The 16,794-nt window shown below is 41.2% G+C and overlaps 2 protein-coding genes across 2 annotated transcripts in view; one reads left to right on the forward strand and one right to left on the reverse strand.

Moving 5' to 3' along the window:
• SNW1 (SNW domain containing 1) overlaps positions 1-7,724 on the forward strand; it is a 38,834-nt gene extending 31,110 nt beyond the window's left edge. Inside the window, exons 11-14 of the mRNA XM_059689111.1 lie at positions 2,900-2,996; positions 4,785-4,902; positions 6,801-6,964; positions 7,049-7,724. Of these exons, the coding sequence (XP_059545094.1) occupies positions 2,900-2,996; positions 4,785-4,902; positions 6,801-6,964; positions 7,049-7,247 (578 nt within the window). The 3' untranslated portion in view covers positions 7,248-7,724. The remainder of the gene's footprint in view (positions 1-2,899; positions 2,997-4,784; positions 4,903-6,800; positions 6,965-7,048) is intronic.
• Positions 7,725-16,730, reverse strand: SLIRP (SRA stem-loop interacting RNA binding protein). Its single transcript, XM_059689159.1, has 4 exons — positions 16,601-16,730; positions 11,689-11,747; positions 8,457-8,564; positions 7,725-7,834 (listed from the first exon to the last, which is right to left on the reverse strand). The coding sequence occupies exons 1-4, from the start codon at positions 16,695-16,697 to the stop codon at positions 7,763-7,765; spliced, it is 336 nt and encodes a 111-aa protein (XP_059545142.1). The 5' UTR covers positions 16,698-16,730; the 3' UTR covers positions 7,725-7,762.
• Between the last annotated feature and the right edge of the window lie 64 nt (positions 16,731-16,794).

Genomic DNA, 16,794 nt, shown 5'->3' on the forward strand with positions numbered 1-16,794 from the left:
GAAGGGGGATGAAAGTGCCAGGAGAGCCCTAGCTGGCTTGGCTTAGTGGATAGAGTGTTGGCCTACGGACTGAAGGGTCGCGGGTTCGATTCCGGTCAAGGGCATGTGCCTGGGTTGCGGGCTCGAACCCCAGTAGGGGGCGTGCAGGAAGCAGCTGATCAATGATTCTCTCTCATCATTGATATTTCATTCTCTCTCTCCCTCTCCCTTCCTCTCTGAAATCAATATAGATATAGATATATAGATATAGATATAGATATAGATATAGATATAGATATAGATATATATTTTTATTAAAAGTGCCAGGAGAGGGTAGTCACAATAGGCCTCACTTCTGAGATGCTAACATTAACCCAAAAACTTGAAGGAAGGAAGTAAGCCATGTGGATTTCTGGGAGAAGAGGATCCCAGATAGAAGGAACAGCAAGTGCAAAGGCCCTGGTATGTTCAAATAAAGCAGGGAGGCCAGTATGGCTGGATTGGAGTAAGAAAGAGTAGTAGGAGATGAGGTGTCAGAGTAGTTAGGTCAAATAGGAAGAGTAGTGTTCAAATGATGTTAGTCACTGTTAGGACATGGCTTTTACTTCAAGTAAGAAGGGGAGCAGTTGAAGGGTTTTGAACAGAGTGACATCTGACAGAAGGCTGTTGAATGGGCAGGGAAACCATTGGAAGGCTATTGCAATAATCCAGAGATGATGAGAGGTAGTGAAAACATGGTCGGATAGTTGATATATTTTGGAGGTAGAACTGACAAAATATGCTTATGGATTAGGTAGAAGTATGAGAGAAAAGGAGGAATCAAGGATGACTTCAAAAGTTTTGACATGAGCAATGGGAACGATTGCGTTGCCATTTACTTATTGGGAAGACTGCAGGATAAATAAGTTTGGGAGAGAAAGATTAGGAGTTTAGATGTGGGCATGTTAAATTTTAAATGTAGGTGTTGAGCAGGCTTTTGGTTACAGAAGTCTGGAGTTCAATTCTAAGGAAGTAACCAGGGTTTTAAGTAATAATCCACTTCCTTGAACCAGATATGAATGACTTACTGAGGCAAGATATAAATACCTGCCTGTTGTACACCTAACCACTGAAAGCTATTAGAAGTAAAAACCTCTTGTATCTGAGTTCTCTAAACTGATAAGAAAAAAACACAGCAGAACTGTTCTTGAGAAGTGAATTAAAATTTTGAAAAAGCTGTTGCTGTATATTAATAAAAACAAACATTTATTGAGTGCTTATTATGGCAATGCTTTTATTTGCATCATTTCTAAAGTCACATTTCCCTCATAGAAGTGTAGCTGGGATTTCAGTAAAGCTAGAAGCAAAGCACTGTCCAAAATTTCCTTTCTATGTTGAAGACCGGTCCAGTACAGTATCAGGCTAGTTGCAGTCCATTAATCCATTATGTGTGGAGGTCCACATGGCCCTGGGCCATGTGGGTAAAAGCACTCTGCGCACTTTGCATGGATTGTCTAATATAATCCTACAGCAACCAGATGCAGTGGTACTATTATTGCCACTATTTTTATGGAGAAGGAGACTAAGACCCACACAAGGTTACATTGCCAATCTGTTACAGAAATAGACTTTGAATCTTGACAGGCTGTTTCCAAAGCTCATGCTCTTAACTACACTATACCTTCAGACTGGAGATGATAGAGAAAATGAAGATAGACATAAAAACAGTAGATAGAGATCAAGATGCAACCAGCCCCTAGGGATCACAAGCAACCAGCCCCTATGGATCACAAGCAAAGGGTTCTTTATTCCAAGGCAACTGGTCTTTGAATATGTAAGGCTAAACTTGATACCGTTGTAATTAACTAGTTATTAATAATAGGAAAGAAGAAAAATAAAAGGCCAGATATTATAGACATGTCATTTGGGCAGCTTCGCCAGAAAGCTAAAACTTTATACTCCCCAGGGGGCCAACAAAGGAGAGATAGAAGCATGCCCAGTAAAATTGAGGTGACATAGGAAACTTGCTTACTGTCTTTCACACCTGAGAACAAAGATCATTGGCCAAAATGAGCATGGCCACAGCAAGGGTGTGGAATTTGGGATATTTAATCCCCTGAACAAAGGAGTTCGCTCTCTTGTGCTCTTTTGTTTTCGGGACCCTTGGGACTCTCTTATTGCACTCTCCTGCTTTCACCCACATGGCCCAGGGCCATGTGGACCTCCACACACAATGGATTAATGGACTGCAACTAGCCTGATACTGTACTGGACCGGTCTTCAACATAGAAAGGAAATTTTGGACAGTGCTTTGCTTCTAGCTTTACTGAAATCCCAGCTACACTTCTATGAGGGAAATGTGACTTTAGAAATGATGCAAATAAAAATCACTTATTCTCAGAAAATTCTTTTTCTCGAAATATCATAAGGACTCCACCCCCAGCAGCACATCGTGGGAAAAGGACCCTCTACTTTGAAAACAAACTTATACATAATTCTTTTTCCTAACATTTTATTACAAAAATTTTAAAACACATAGAAAAGTGGAAAGAATTGTAAAACAAACACCGTCATCTCTACCACCTAGATTCTGTATTAAAATTTCTTTTTAATAATTAACATAGCTAAATTTGCTTTCTCACATATCTACCCATCTCTTTATATTTTAGTCCACCTTAATACTTTGATGCATTTTAAAATAAGTTAAAAGTATCAGTACACTTACCCCTAAATACTTAAGCTACATGCATGATTCTGGGATTCACATTCCAAAATTAAACCAATACTATTGGATTTAAAGTAATTGGAAGTAAAGTTGAAAGGGCTGAATGTGATTACAGTGAAGTTCATGGGATTGTTTAAGGTTAAAGATTATATTACCTTGTTTAAAATATTAATTGGTAATATAGTGGTGAAGTAATTTTCAACTCTGTCCACACAGAGGATGGGGAGGCACGTGAGAGGGATGAAATTCGGCATGACAGGCGGAAAGAGAGACAGCATGACCGGAATCTTTCCAGGGCAGCGCCTGATAAGAGGTAGGTGCTATTTGAGATAAATATGAATTATGAAGATTGGCCTTTGTGAACCTTTTAGAGAGGAGGTTTAGTCCACTAATACCAATTTTCTTCTCTTAGTTTGACGACTTAATAAATCAGCACTTATTTTCTTGCACCTAACTACTTACCTTGTCTTAGCAGAATTGACTATCCATGGAAGTAATCTTTTCTTCCATCGCCTTGTAGAGTCAGCTAGAATTGAGAATGATGGGAATATAGAAAAGGAAATGCAGATCATGTTTGTGAGAAGAAGGTAATGGATAGGACTGTTCTGGTCTGTTCTTTTCCAATTTCAAATGGTGAGACAAATTTATTACGTGCCGGTTCCTTTAGACAGGCAATATAAGCTACAGTACCTTTATTGAGGGCCTTTTACATGCAAAGCACTCTGTGAAGTACAATGGGGGAGAAAAGCAGATTTTGTAAGAAGTGAAAATCGGCCGCTTCTCATGAGCAGTTTCACTTAAAATTCAGAAAGGCAGAGCTATTATATAAAACGATGGATAAAAAAAAATTTTTTAATAAAATGAATTGGGAAAATTGACACAGCACTTTGTTTAAAATTAAAATATAGTTGACATACAGACAAAGCACTCTAAATAAGTACAAACTTGTATAGAACAAACTTGAAATAAAGTAGGGATTGGTGAAGTCTGTGGTTCACCAAAGGTTTAGGACTGAAATTGCTGAAAAGTTGAAGAAATGCTGTCATATGGAGGTAAAATTCTGAATGAGAGTTAAATGCAAATATAAAACATCTTATTTCCAAATGAGCAGTTTTCAAGGCTCTCATCATCCTAAGAGCTGATATAATCCATTTTGCCCATTCATATCTTAAACACGAAAAAGAAGATTCCTGTCGGTGGTGGTGTTCGTTGTTTAATGGCATATTTCATCTCTCTGGATAAGTGAAGTCATGGAGAAGCAAAAAATCTGAATTCAGAGTTGTGGTTAAATGTATAGTGAAGAAGAAAGAGGAATGAAGTATGAAAGTGTGCAGTTAATATACTTTTGGTCTGAAATTCCTAAGCTACAAAAATCAAAATAGCTCTGTACATAAATGGGACCATTTAAGTGGCTGAGAATTGAAAGCATAGGAAAGCTGTAAACTTGTGATTTAATGAAATCAGATTGTCTATAGAAGTCATTTTTAAGACCTGAGCTTCTAGCAAAATAAATGACGACAGTTACCATGGTTTCATTGCAATGTAGATTGCATTACACACTGAAACAGCAGGGGAATTAATCTGAATGTCGAAAATCATAATGAGTAATCCAGTCATTGATGTGTTTTCCTCAAAATTCTAATAGGATAAAATTACTAAATGTGGTTATGTAAAAAAACCTGATTCTAGCTTATTGAAAATGATTCATGTGATACAATGAATTTGTATCCAGTCCTACCCACCCTCTTTTAATAATAGCAAATATAGACTGTAGCAGTTTCATATCTCAGCATGTATTGTAAGGTGCTTGTTTGTATTAAAGACTTCCGTGTCAAGAATGAATCTCTTAGCAATTCCTTGCAGCTAACAGGAGGGTCTAATTATAAAACCCTACCTACCTCTCCCAGTAATAATCTAGCTGAAATGCTGTTAAAGGGCTGCCAGCATTATCAGGGAATTATGCGTTATCAGGGAATATATGTTTGAGATATTAACAGGACATACACATTTCCTTAGCTTCTGAGATTGCTTATGTTTTTAAAATTGAAATTCAGCTTGTCTGTGAAGAGTTTTCAGTTAGTAACACTATATTTTGAAACAGGTCAAAACTGCAGAGAAATGAAAATCGAGATATCAGTGAGGTCATTGCTCTTGGTGTGCCCAATCCTCGGACTTCCAATGAAGTTCAGTATGACCAAAGGCTGTTCAACCAATCCAAGGTACAATAGAAATAACGTTATTTTGCTCTGGCTGGTGTTGCTCGATGGTTAGAGCGTTGCCTGCACACCAAAGGGTCAAAGGTTAGATTCCTGGCCAAGGACATGTACCTGGATTGCAGGTTCAATCGCTGGCCTGGTTGAGGCATGTGCAGGAAGCAAGTAAATGATGTGTCTTTCTCACATCAATGTTTCTCTCTTTCTCCCCTCCTCCCCCCTCACCTTCTTCCTCCCTTCTTTCCAATCTCTAAAAATCAATGGAAAAAATATCCTCGGGTGAGGGTTAACACCCACAAAAAACATAGAGTTATCTTAAGTATTGATATGAATACCAAACCTCTGGGAAAAGAAAATGAACATACAGATTTGGATTAACCTAACGCAGATGATAGAAAAAAAATTGTAAGTTGTATATTATAACTTAAGAAAATGAAACGGCTCTGATTTTTACCTCTTACAATTAGCTAAGATTTGAGACATTAGTGGAAAAGGAAAGAAATTAGGTTATAAAACTTGGCTCTGGCCCTGGTCAGGTGGCTCAGTTGGGTGGAGCATGGTCCCATACACCAAAAGTTCGCAGGTTTGCCCTAACCGGTTTGGCTTAGTGGATAGAGTGTTGGCCTTCGGACTGAAGGGTACCAGGTTCAATTCCGGTCAAGGGCATGTACCTTGGTTGCGGGCACATCCCCAGTAGTGGGTGTGTAGGAGGCAGCTGATCAATGTTTCTCTCCATTGATGTTTCTAACTCTCTATCCCTCTCCCTTCCTCTCTGTAAAAAATCAATAAAATATATTTTTAAAAAAAGTTTGCAGGTTTGATCCTCCATTGGGGCCCATATCGACTTTTCTCTCTCTCATTGGTTTCTCTCCCCTCCCTACCCTTACCCCTTCCTCTTCTCTATAAAAATCAATAAAAACATATCCTCAAGTGAGGATTAAATAAAATTTTTAAGCAAGGTAGGTGCCTGCCCTCAAAATATGGGGGTGTGAGGGGGAGCTAGATATGCCTTTGTCCTCAAAGTCTACTGGAAAAGACAAGATTAATGTATATAAATAAAAACAAGACTGTGGTAAGAATATAAAAGTATAAAGTTCTACTGGGATATAGGGGGGAGGTTAATTATGACTGGTGAGTTTTTAAGATCTGAAGGTAGCATTTGAGTAAGTTCTTCTAGTTAGTAAGTTACTGGGTGCTTCTTATATTCCCAGCATTGTTCTAAGCCTTTTACTTGTATTATCTTATTTAAACCTTACAAAAACCCCATGAAGTCACACTATTACTACCTCTATTTGAAGATGAGGAAATTCTGACACGTAGAGGTTTAGCTCGTAACTAATGGAACTCAGATTTCATTGATGGGCTGTCTTGATGTCAAAGCTTGTGTTCTTAAACACTATATGCAATGGCATTTTACCAGTCTGAGCAAAGGGGGTTAGGCGCGAAAGCTCCACATAAGTAAATATTTGACAATTACCCTTTACAACTTTAGGCTTAGATCACTTAAATTTTTCTAAATATATGGAATAAGTTTGTTGACTTAAGATTTTCATTGAGAGCCCTGTTATCTCATGCTATGATAGTGATGTTCTCCAGCAGTTAAGGGGCATATTATTACTCTGAATGGCATCAGATGTTTTATGGTACTTTCATCTTTTTGCCACTATGTCTATACAGATTCACATTGTCAAGTAACTGCTTATACTAGAGTCCCCCAATTTTAATGACTACTTTGCTAGTCAAACTTGTTAATGAGTACCTAATTTAAGCTAAGAACCCGAAGGTGATATGAACAAGTTTATGGACTTTTTAAATGAAGGTTGTTGAAAATGTGAGCTATAAATGAATGTAGTCAGATTCAACTTTTAATAAATTATAACATATACTTATAATGTTCTCTACAGGGCATGGACAGTGGTTTTGCAGGTGGAGAAGATGAAATTTACAATGTTTATGATCAAGCCTGGAGAGGTGGTAAAGATATGGCCCAGAATATTTACAGGCCCAGTAAAAATCTGGATAAGGACATGTATGGTGATGATCTAGAAGCCAGAATAAAGACCAACAGGTACCAAGCAAACGGTTCAGTTTCAATGTTTGCAAGAGTGCAAGTGAAGTAGTTTATAATTTGGCTCTTTCTCTTTTTCCCTAGATTTGTTCCCGATAAGGAGTTTTCTGGTTCAGACCGTAGGCAAAGAGGTAGAGAAGGACCAGTTCAGTTTGAGGAAGATCCTTTTGGTTTGGACAAGTTCTTGGAAGAAGCCAAACAGCACGGTGGCTCTAAAAGACCCTCAGATAGCAGCCGCCCCAAGGAACATGAGCATGAAGGCAAAAAGAGGAGGAAGGAATAGATACGCCTCTTCACAGTGAATGGACTATTACCCATAACCCTAATGATGCAAGTCATATGGGCAAACACTTTGTACACGGGCCAGATAAAAACCAAATCTGGGGTCAGATCCCAGCACTACTTTTTATTACAGCAAAAAGGGGGGAATGGAAAATTCTACTTTGAATTATTTAGTTTTTTTAAAGAGTGGGTTGTGTTTGTGTTTCTCCCACCTTTTGGCATTTATAGAACATACTGCCCCATAAATGAAATTAAGACCACTTCCTTTTATGTGACGTTAGTACTTTGGGGTTAATATTTTGTGTAAGAATGACTGCTTGCTTATGAGTAAAGTTAACCCAACCACAGTAGAAGGATGTTCACTTATTGGAACTGTCCTGCCAAATGACGTATGCCCCTCTGTTTTAATTTGGAGTGGGGAAAAGTAAGCGCTTGCTTGGTGCACCTATTTCTTTCAAATAAAAACATTTAGACAAAATTTTGTTTTGTTCCTTTATTTAATAGGTAGTAATAGTCTTAAAAATCTTTCTCTTCATCAGATGTTTGATCCCCTTGCAAAACTTTTGGTCTCTGAGCTTGAACATGGAGCTGAAAAAATAAAAAAATCAATTAAGCACTGTAAAGATTAAAGCCAATGTCTGCAAAAACATTAAAACTGAAAACCCGTTAAGACTGCCTTTTTATTAGGAAGTCAGCACCAATAAGTCAAGAGGATGTTCTTTGTAAGACTCCCAGAATTTCAATTAAAAATTGTAAATTAGCCCAGCCTCAGTTGGTGGTGGTCTGATGCACCAGGTCAACCAGTTTGATTCCCAGTCAGGGCACATGTGGACTCAGTCCCCAGTAGGGGGCATGCAGGAAGCAGCCAATTGGTGTTTCTATATATCTCTCCCTCTTCCTTCCTCTCTATTAAATCTATAAAAACATTTATTTAAAAATATTGTAAATCAGTCTGACCCAAGGCCACATAATAAGTGGAAAAGCTAGAATTTCATCCTCTGATAAATAGGCTGCCGTTTCCACTGCTCGGTGTTACATATGCTTGTTACCCATTACCGAGTCTTCCATACTTCCCTCCCCAGACCTTTTAGTACTGGGCACTCTACCACCACCACCATTCTTTAAAAGATCACCCCAAATCTCTCATTTCACACTTCTGACCTATTTAATTGATATACAGTAAGTACACGATATATAGAAAAATACTTACTTTTACTCCATCAATAACATGACTGTCATGTTGTAGTGCATTCTGAAGTTCTTCTTCTGAAGAAAAGTGAATCCAACCCATACCTCTGTGAAACCCAGTCTCTCTGTCCTAAAAATTCGAAATGTAAGAAAATAATCATGAACTTGAGAAAGTTTCTATAAGCTCCAAATCAAACTACCAATGTTTTATTTGCCAAAATGGGATAACAGACATTTTAATGAATGTCAAAAACCTTGCTTTAGCCCAGCCCCTGTGGCTCAGTGGCTGAGCATCAACCCAGGAACCAGGAGGTCACTGGTTTGATTTCTGGTCTGAGCACATGCCTGGGTTGCAGGCTCAACCCCCAGTAGGGGGTGTGCAGGAGGCAGCCAATGGATGGTTCTTTCTAATCATTGATGTTTTCCTCCCTCTTTGAAATCAATAAAAAACAAAAACCTTGCTTTAATGGGTATTCACTCTCCTAGTTACCCAAAGCTTAATCTCTACGTTCATCTTAACACTAGAGGCCTGGTGCATGACATTTGTGCACTGGGGGTGGGAGATGATGTCCCTCAGCCTGACCTGTGCCCTCTCACAGTCCAGGACTCCTTGGGGGATATCTGACTGCCGGCTTAGGCCCGGACCTAAGCCGGCAGTCGGACATCCCCTGAGGGGTCCTTAGCGCTGCCATGGAGGTGGGAGAGGCTCCTGCCACCTCTGCTGTGCTCACCAGCTGTGAGCCCAGCTTCTGGCTGAGTGGCACTCTCCCTGTGGGAGCACACTCAGAAGCTGGGCTCACCTGCTCCTTAGCGCTGCCTCGGAGGTGGGAGAGGCTCCCGCCACTGCCGCTGCACTCGTCAGCTGTGAGTCCAGCTCTGGCTGAGCAGTGCTCCCCCTATGGGAGCACACTGACCATCAGGGGGCAGGCTCCTGTGTTGAGCAACTGCCCCCTGGTGATCAGTGTGCGTCATCGTGACTGGTCGTTCCACCATCCAGTCGATTTGCATACTAGCCTTTTATTATATAGGATTCTCTCTGCTTTTTTGCCACCATTGGAGAAATATGAGAATGAGCTTCCTGTGCCATTCTAGATACAAATCACAGTAGCCGTAATAGTCAAAGGAAATTCTGATCACAAAAAGAAGTGCTCTCCCTGTTTCTAACTTCCTCACTTCTAGAAACAAAACTTAAGCTTCAGAATCTTGTTATATTTCTGACACCAATCACCCTCATCACCACTACCATTATCACCTGCTAAAAACAGTTAATTCTAGAAAGCCCACAGAAAAATTCAGCCCAGGATAAAGTAGAACAAATTATAGATTGATTTCTAAACCATCATGAGAAAGCAATGGGAATGTAATCAATATGAAAAGTTTTTTTAAAACACACCCAACCTAATGAGGATAAAAGTTAAAATAGATATTCTCCACCAATTTTATGATAAACTATCCTCTACGATCTCATTATTATAATACTGTAGCAGGCAGAATTCTAAGATGGCCCCATGATCCCCTTGTTACTCCCTGTGTAATCCCCTCTGGTTGAGTGGTGGGGGGGCGGGGGACACGAACCTGTGCTATTCTAACTAAAAGAATACATGGCAAAAGTGATGGGACGTTGCTCCCTTGATCAGGTTATATGGCAACGGTGATGGGGTGTGATGGGGTGTCAATCTGTGACTATATTGTAAGATTTATCTTAGCACACTGAAGAAAGAAACTCCCTTGCTGACTTTGAGGACACAAGCTGCCATCTTGGAAAATACCCTCAGAGAAGCCAGGAAACAAAAAACTGCAGGTAGTCACTAGGACAATGATGGCAAACCTATGACACGCGTGTCAGAGGTGACACGCAAACTCATTTTTTTGGTTGATTTTTCTTTGTTAAATGGCATTTAAATATATAAAATAAATATCAAAAATATAAATCTGTGTTTTACTATGGTTGCAAATATCAAAAAATTTCTATATGTGACACGGCACCAGAGTTAAGTTAGGGTTTTTCAAAATGCTGACACGCCAAGCTCAAAAGGTTCACCATCATTGCCCTAGGATCTGAGAGCAGCCTCCAGCTGAAAGCCAGCAAGAAAGCAAAAGCTCAGTCCCACAATTGAAAGACGACAACTGCCAAAACCTGTAGGAGCTTGGAAACCAATCTTCCCCAGTTGAGCCTCTGATGAGACGAAAGTCCCAGCTGACAGGCTGCAGTTACGAAGTCACTCAACAGAGGACTCAGCTAGAGTGTGCCCAGAATCCTGATTTACAGAAACCGTGAGATAATATATATCCTTTTGAGCCACTAAGTTTGTGGTAATTTGTTCTGCAACAATAAAAAACTAGCACAAGCCCTCACTGGTTTGGTTTGGTTCAGTGGCTAGAGCATTGGACTGCGGACTGGAAGGTCCCAGGTTCGATTCCAGTCAAGGGCACATGCTCGGGTTGCGGGCTCGATCCCTAGTAGGGGGCATGCAGGAGGCAGCCAATCAATGATACTCCCTCATCATTGACGTTTCTATCTCTCCCTCTTCCTTCCTCTCTGAAATAAATACAAACGTATTTTTTATTTTTTTTATTATTTTTTTAAAATATGTTTTATTGATTTTTTACAGAGAGGAAGGGAGAGAGATAGAGAGTTAGAAACATCGATGAGAGAGAAACATCGACCAGATGCCTCCTGCACACCTCCCACTGGGGATGTGCCCGCAACCCAGGTACATGCCCTTGACCGGAATCGAACCTGGGACCCTTCAGTCCGCAGGCCGACGCTCTATCCACTGAGCCAAACCGGTTTCGGCACAAATGTATTTTTTTAAAAAATTTTAAAAAAAAAAGAAAAACTAGCACAAATGCCTAGGATGTGGTGGTGGTGTTTTTTCACTTTTTAAAAAAATATATATTTTATTGATTTTTTACAGAGAGGAAGGGAGAAGGATAGTTAGAAACATCAATGAGAGAGAAACATCGATAAGCTGCCTCCTGCACACTCCCTACTGGGGATGTACCCACAACCAAGGTACATGCCCTTGACCGGAATCGAACCTGGGACCCTTCAGTCCACAGGCTGACGCTCTATCCACTGAGCCAAACAGGCTAGGGCTGTTTTTTTTCACTTTTTAATCAGTATCACCCAAATTTTACCAACAAAGACTAAACAGCTTCACTCCATTAGACATACAGGTAAGTTGACATGCTTTGACAAAAACAAAAAGAAAGGAATTAAAGAATAACATTAATACTTAAAAAAAACTCACAAAAGGTACAGTGCACTTTCGTATATGGCCAAACTGTGCAAAGTGTTCTCTCAGCTCACCTGCATAGGGAAGAGAAAATATTAAAAGTAGTTAATGCATTTTGTATCCTCCATCCTAGATTGTAGATAGAAAGCAAAAGGTGTCCTAGAACTCCAAACTTCTTGTGAACAGGAAGGAGCTACTTGGCATTTCCTGAAGCCTTAAGATTTAGGAGGCAGCTAAGGTGTTGACTATGAAGCTGTAATGTACCAGATTTGGGGAGGTGATGGGGTAGGGACATGGACTGATAAATTGCTGAGTTAACTTTAGTCTTCATCCCCAACCAATATCATCATACCAGACATTGTACTAAGTGCCTGCATTATAATCCCTACGAGAAGATCACAAAGAAGACAATTACAACGAAGAGATTTCCAAATAACATCTCAATTTACTTGCCTTTCATAATTTAAAGTTTACACTAAGTTAAATAATTGGTTTTCTAAAATTTGTTGAGTTGATCCTACCTACAACCTTCCTGCCTTATTTCCCACTGCTATACAGCAAATGAAATTCTGTGTATGCATGCTGTCACTTCCCATCTTTGCATGTCATTCTTTCTCCTTGACATGTCAGTAATCCTATCTCCTCCTGCCTAAACTGTAATTATCCTTCAAGACCCAGGCCAAATACATCCACTGAATATTATTTCATTGAGCTTCTACTGAAAGACAAGACAACATACAGTACCCTATGAGGTGGGTATGAGCAGTGGATAAGGTTAAAGACCAAAAAACATGATCTCTTTCTCTTCTGAACTACAAGGCTTGTACTGTCTGATTTGCATTCATATTACTTGCTTATTTCCCCTACTTCAGTGGTCGGCAAACTTCAGCTCTCGAGCCACATGCGGCTCTTTGGCCCCTTGAGTGTGGCTCTTCCACAAAATACCACGTGCGGGCGCACATGTACAGTGCAATTCAAACTTCATGGCCCATGCGCAGAAGTCGGTATTCTGTGGAAGAGCCACACTCAAGGGGCAAAAGAGCCGCATGTGGCTCGCGAGCCGCAGTTGGCCGACCACTGCAGGGCCTAGTTCATCTAACCTCATTGGTTCAACAACCACCTACACTTGTTTGTAAGCCTCCTCCCCTCTACCACTACAGTGAAAGCTCCTGAGTGTTGAGTCCACTATGCCCACAGTGATTGATACACAGTTGGGAAATATTTGCTAAATGAATAAATGTCAACAACCCACAGAGACTAAATTTCTTAAGAGCTCTATAGTTGGTCAAACCAGTTGGCAAGATCAGAATCTCACAGAACATGTTACTGGAGGATAAACAAAACAGTGTTAAATATACATATCTTAAACCAGGTATTGAAGTTTTAGAAAACATTCACTTCCAAAACAAACCAGCTCTGGAAGGTAAACCTTTCCCCAAATTAACTACAATTTTTTTGAAAAAACAGCTACAAGCACAAGGAACAATGCCTACCACATAATAGATACCCTTTAAATATTTGATGAATGAATGAACTGAGAGAGACTTTCAAAACTGAATGTTCTACAGACTCTCTTGGAGATTATACACTGAGTGGCCAGATTATTGTGACCACCTGACATTTGTAGGCAAATTAGCTATAATTTCACACTTAAGTTGCTAGAGGGCCAGACCCTTATAAATAGGGAAGCAGGTTGTTTTCCACGACAGAAGTGATTTTTTTCTGAAGATATGGGTGAACAACGTGATTTAACAGCCTTTGAACGTGGGATATATATATATAGATATAGATATATAGATATATCTATATCTAATCTATATCTATATACACACACACTGTGTGGTCAGATTATTATGACCACCCCATCAGTACTTCGTTGGGCCACCTTTTGCCTTCAATACTGCGGCGATTCTTCTTGGCATTGACTCCACAAGATGTTGAAAGGTGATGCGAGGAATCTGACACCATGCCTGATGAATAGCACTGTCCAGTTCTGTGCGATTTGATGGTTGTGGAACCAAATGCCTGATGGCTCTTTTAACTTCGTCCCACAAATGCTCAATTGGATTGAGATCTGGTGATTGTGGGGGCCACCTAAGCAAGGTAAAGTCTCCCTCATGTTCTTGAAACCACTCCTGCACAATACGAACACCGTGGCATGGCGCATTGTCTTGTTGGAAGAAGCCATCTCCATTGGGATACGCCATCAACATGATAGGATGAACTAATCAGCAATGATACTTAGGTATGTTGTGCCATTCAGACGTTGTTCAACACGAATTAAAGGGCCCAAATCATGCCAGGAAAACATCCCCAAACCATAACACTGCCCCCACCAGCTTGAAGGGTTGTACTCATGCATGTGGGGTGCGTGCTTTCATGCTGTTGCTGCCAAATTCTCACTCTGCCATCTGCATGATGCAACTGGAAACGTGATTCATCGGACCACATGACTTTTTTCCAATGCTCGACTGTCCAATCGTTGTGCTCCTGTGCAAATTGGGGATGTTTTATCTTGGTAACTGCAGACAGCAAAGGTGTTCGAACAGGCCTTCGGCTTCCATATCCCATCTGATGCAGTGTACGGCTAATATGCCTACAAACGTCAGGTGGTCATAATAATCTGGCCACTCAGTATGTATGTATGTATGTATGTATGTATGTGTGTGTGTGTGTGTGTGTATATATCCATCCCACGTTCAAAGGCTGTTAAATCACGTTGTTTACCCATATCTTCAGAAAAAAATCACTTCTACTGTCGTGGTAAACAACTTGCTTCTCTATTTATAATGGTCTGGCCCTCTAACTTCAGTGTGGAAATTATAGCTAATTTGCCTACAAACGTCAGATGGTCATAATAATCTGGCCACTCAGTGTGTGAGTGTGTGTGTGTGTGTGTGTGTGTGTGTGTATATATATATATATATATATATATATATATATATATATATATATATATGAAGGCTAACCCCTATTTTGTAAAACTACTGTTTGGAATTCTCTGCTATTCTTTAGACGGCCTCTTATTCTAAAAAAAATAACTTTGCTTTCTAGCCTGCTTTAGCCTGCTTGAATAATGAGGAAGATAAACTTAGCTGTCTGACCTTGTAGGCCAGAGACTAGATATGCCCATACTCTCAATGCCATGCCAGGTGTATTTTTTAATTGGATAGAACTGTAATGTTTTCAAGGCCACCAGCGAGATAACCACTAAGCACACATAGGGCTGGCTCTTTCATAAAAAGGGAAGTTCTGCTTGTAGCTCTGCTTAGAATTTGAATTCATTTTCTCTAAGCCCACCACGGTGAATAAAGTGTAACTCCAAACTCTCCGAGCATTGCTTGATTTATTCGGGTTCTCTGTAACATATATGCATATGCATATGTATATGTATAGGTACATACACACATACATATATATGTGTATATAAATTTCAGAGAGAAAAGGAGAGGGAAAGAAACATCAATGATGAGAATCATTGATTGGCTGCCTCCTGCACACCCTTCACTGGGGGTTGAGCCCGCAACTGGGGCATGTGCCCTGACCAGGAATCCAACTGTGACTTCCTTGTTCATAGGTCCACACTCAATCACTGAGCCATGCCGGCCGGGCTCTTGGAGGGTTTTTAATCCCCCATTACGGTCTGGAATCTCACATTTGCAAGATGCTGAAGAAACCCCTGAGCCTTTCTACAGTTTCACAGGGCCTAACCGAGACATTTTACTGGGTTTGGTCTTCACCCACAACCTATTGAGAAGGTGAGACACAAATTGATCTACTTCCCATCCTACTATCATATCTGGGCCACAAAAATTAAGAGAAGCTACCCTTGTTCTATTGTTTAAGGGAACTGACTCAACACATGGATTATCCATGTGACTGTAAGCAAATGTAAAATCCTAAGTCATAAAGATGTAAACTGTAAAACTGCTTATGTAAATTCTGGTAAGCAAAGGTAAAAACCTTACCCCAAAACAGCAGCCAAAAAAAAACACCAATGTTGGTGAGAGATTTCAGTATTGATTACTCCTAACCTTCTATCTCCCGCCTATGCCTCTCCCATGAGCTTCCATTTTAGTAATCATGAAAATAACTACCATTTATTGAGTACTTACTCTACATTTAGCACAAGTTTACGCACTTTACATAGAAACTCGTTCCCGGTCGCATGAGGAAGGTCCTGACTCCATTTTACAGGGGATGACATGGAGGCGCCGTGGCGAGCCCTTTCCCCAGGTGCCGCCCGCGAGTCGGGTTGCAGGACTGAATGGCCGGCGTGGAATTCTAGCCAAGCAGTACGGCTTCAGGCCACACTTCCCACTCGGCCACACGCAACCTCCTCTGTCCGACACATTCCAACTTAACTCCTCTCCCTGCCACCCGCTTCCCCTACATTCTAACCACGACATCCGCCAACGTTGAAGCCTGGAAGCCATTCCTCCCTTCCCCTCACCGGGTGCTCTACCGCCTTTCAAGACATCACGAAAAGCTGTCGATTTTGTTTTGTTCGCATCAATGGGTCCGACCTCCCTTCTACCACTCCGCTAGTTCAGCGCCTCATCTTTGAGCTAAATGCCTGAAGCTGCCTTCCAGTTCGTCTCCTCGCCTCCCATCTTGCCCCTCTGAATTCATCCCCCGCACCGCAGTCAAATCAAACCCTTCTCAATGGTAAATCTTAACGTTTCCGAGGAACAGCCTTTCCACCAAATCACCCCGATGGGCAGGAGAGCGTGAACACGCGCCCCCAAAGCTCCAGGGACATCCCTACACGGTTACCCGCAAGCATGTCCTTCTGCTCCTCGGTGAGCGCAGAAGCGGACCCAGCCTCCTCAGGCGGCCACGAGCGGCCGCGGGGCTGCGCCGAAAGCAGAGCTCCGGGGGGTCGCTTGCACCCGGAAAGTCCGCCCGCCACGTCCCCATCACTCACTTGAAGAGGCGGTCCAGGGGATTTTCCTGACAAAGGCCACGGGCCGACTGCTACTGGCCCGCAGGGCCATAGCGGCCCTCGCTGCCGACGCCGCCATCTTCAGCTTGAGGGACCTCGGCGACCTGAGGTCACGACCCCGGAAAAACCTGCCGCCGCCAGAGCGCGGGGATCTGCTTCCGGGTCAGAGGGGGCCG

This window comes from Myotis daubentonii, chromosome 1 (assembly GCF_963259705.1).
Source record: "Myotis daubentonii chromosome 1, mMyoDau2.1, whole genome shotgun sequence".
NCBI classification, from domain to species: Eukaryota; Metazoa; Chordata; class Mammalia; order Chiroptera; family Vespertilionidae; genus Myotis; species Myotis daubentonii.

Bases quoted from the DNA above. Each gene is read 5' to 3' on its own strand.
- SLIRP (XM_059689159.1), bottom strand. From the start codon at position 16,697: ATGGCGGCGTCGGCAGCGAGGGCCGCTATGGCCCTGCGGGCCAGTAGC. The intron at 11,748-16,600 runs GTGAGTGATGGG...TTCCCTATGCAG, and splicing joins CCCCTGGACCGCCTCTTCAA to GTGAGCTGAGAGAACACTTT. The intron at 7,835-8,456 runs GTAAGTATTTTT...TTATTTTTTCAG, and splicing joins ATGTTATTGATGGAGTAAAA to CTCCATGTTCAAGCTCAGAG.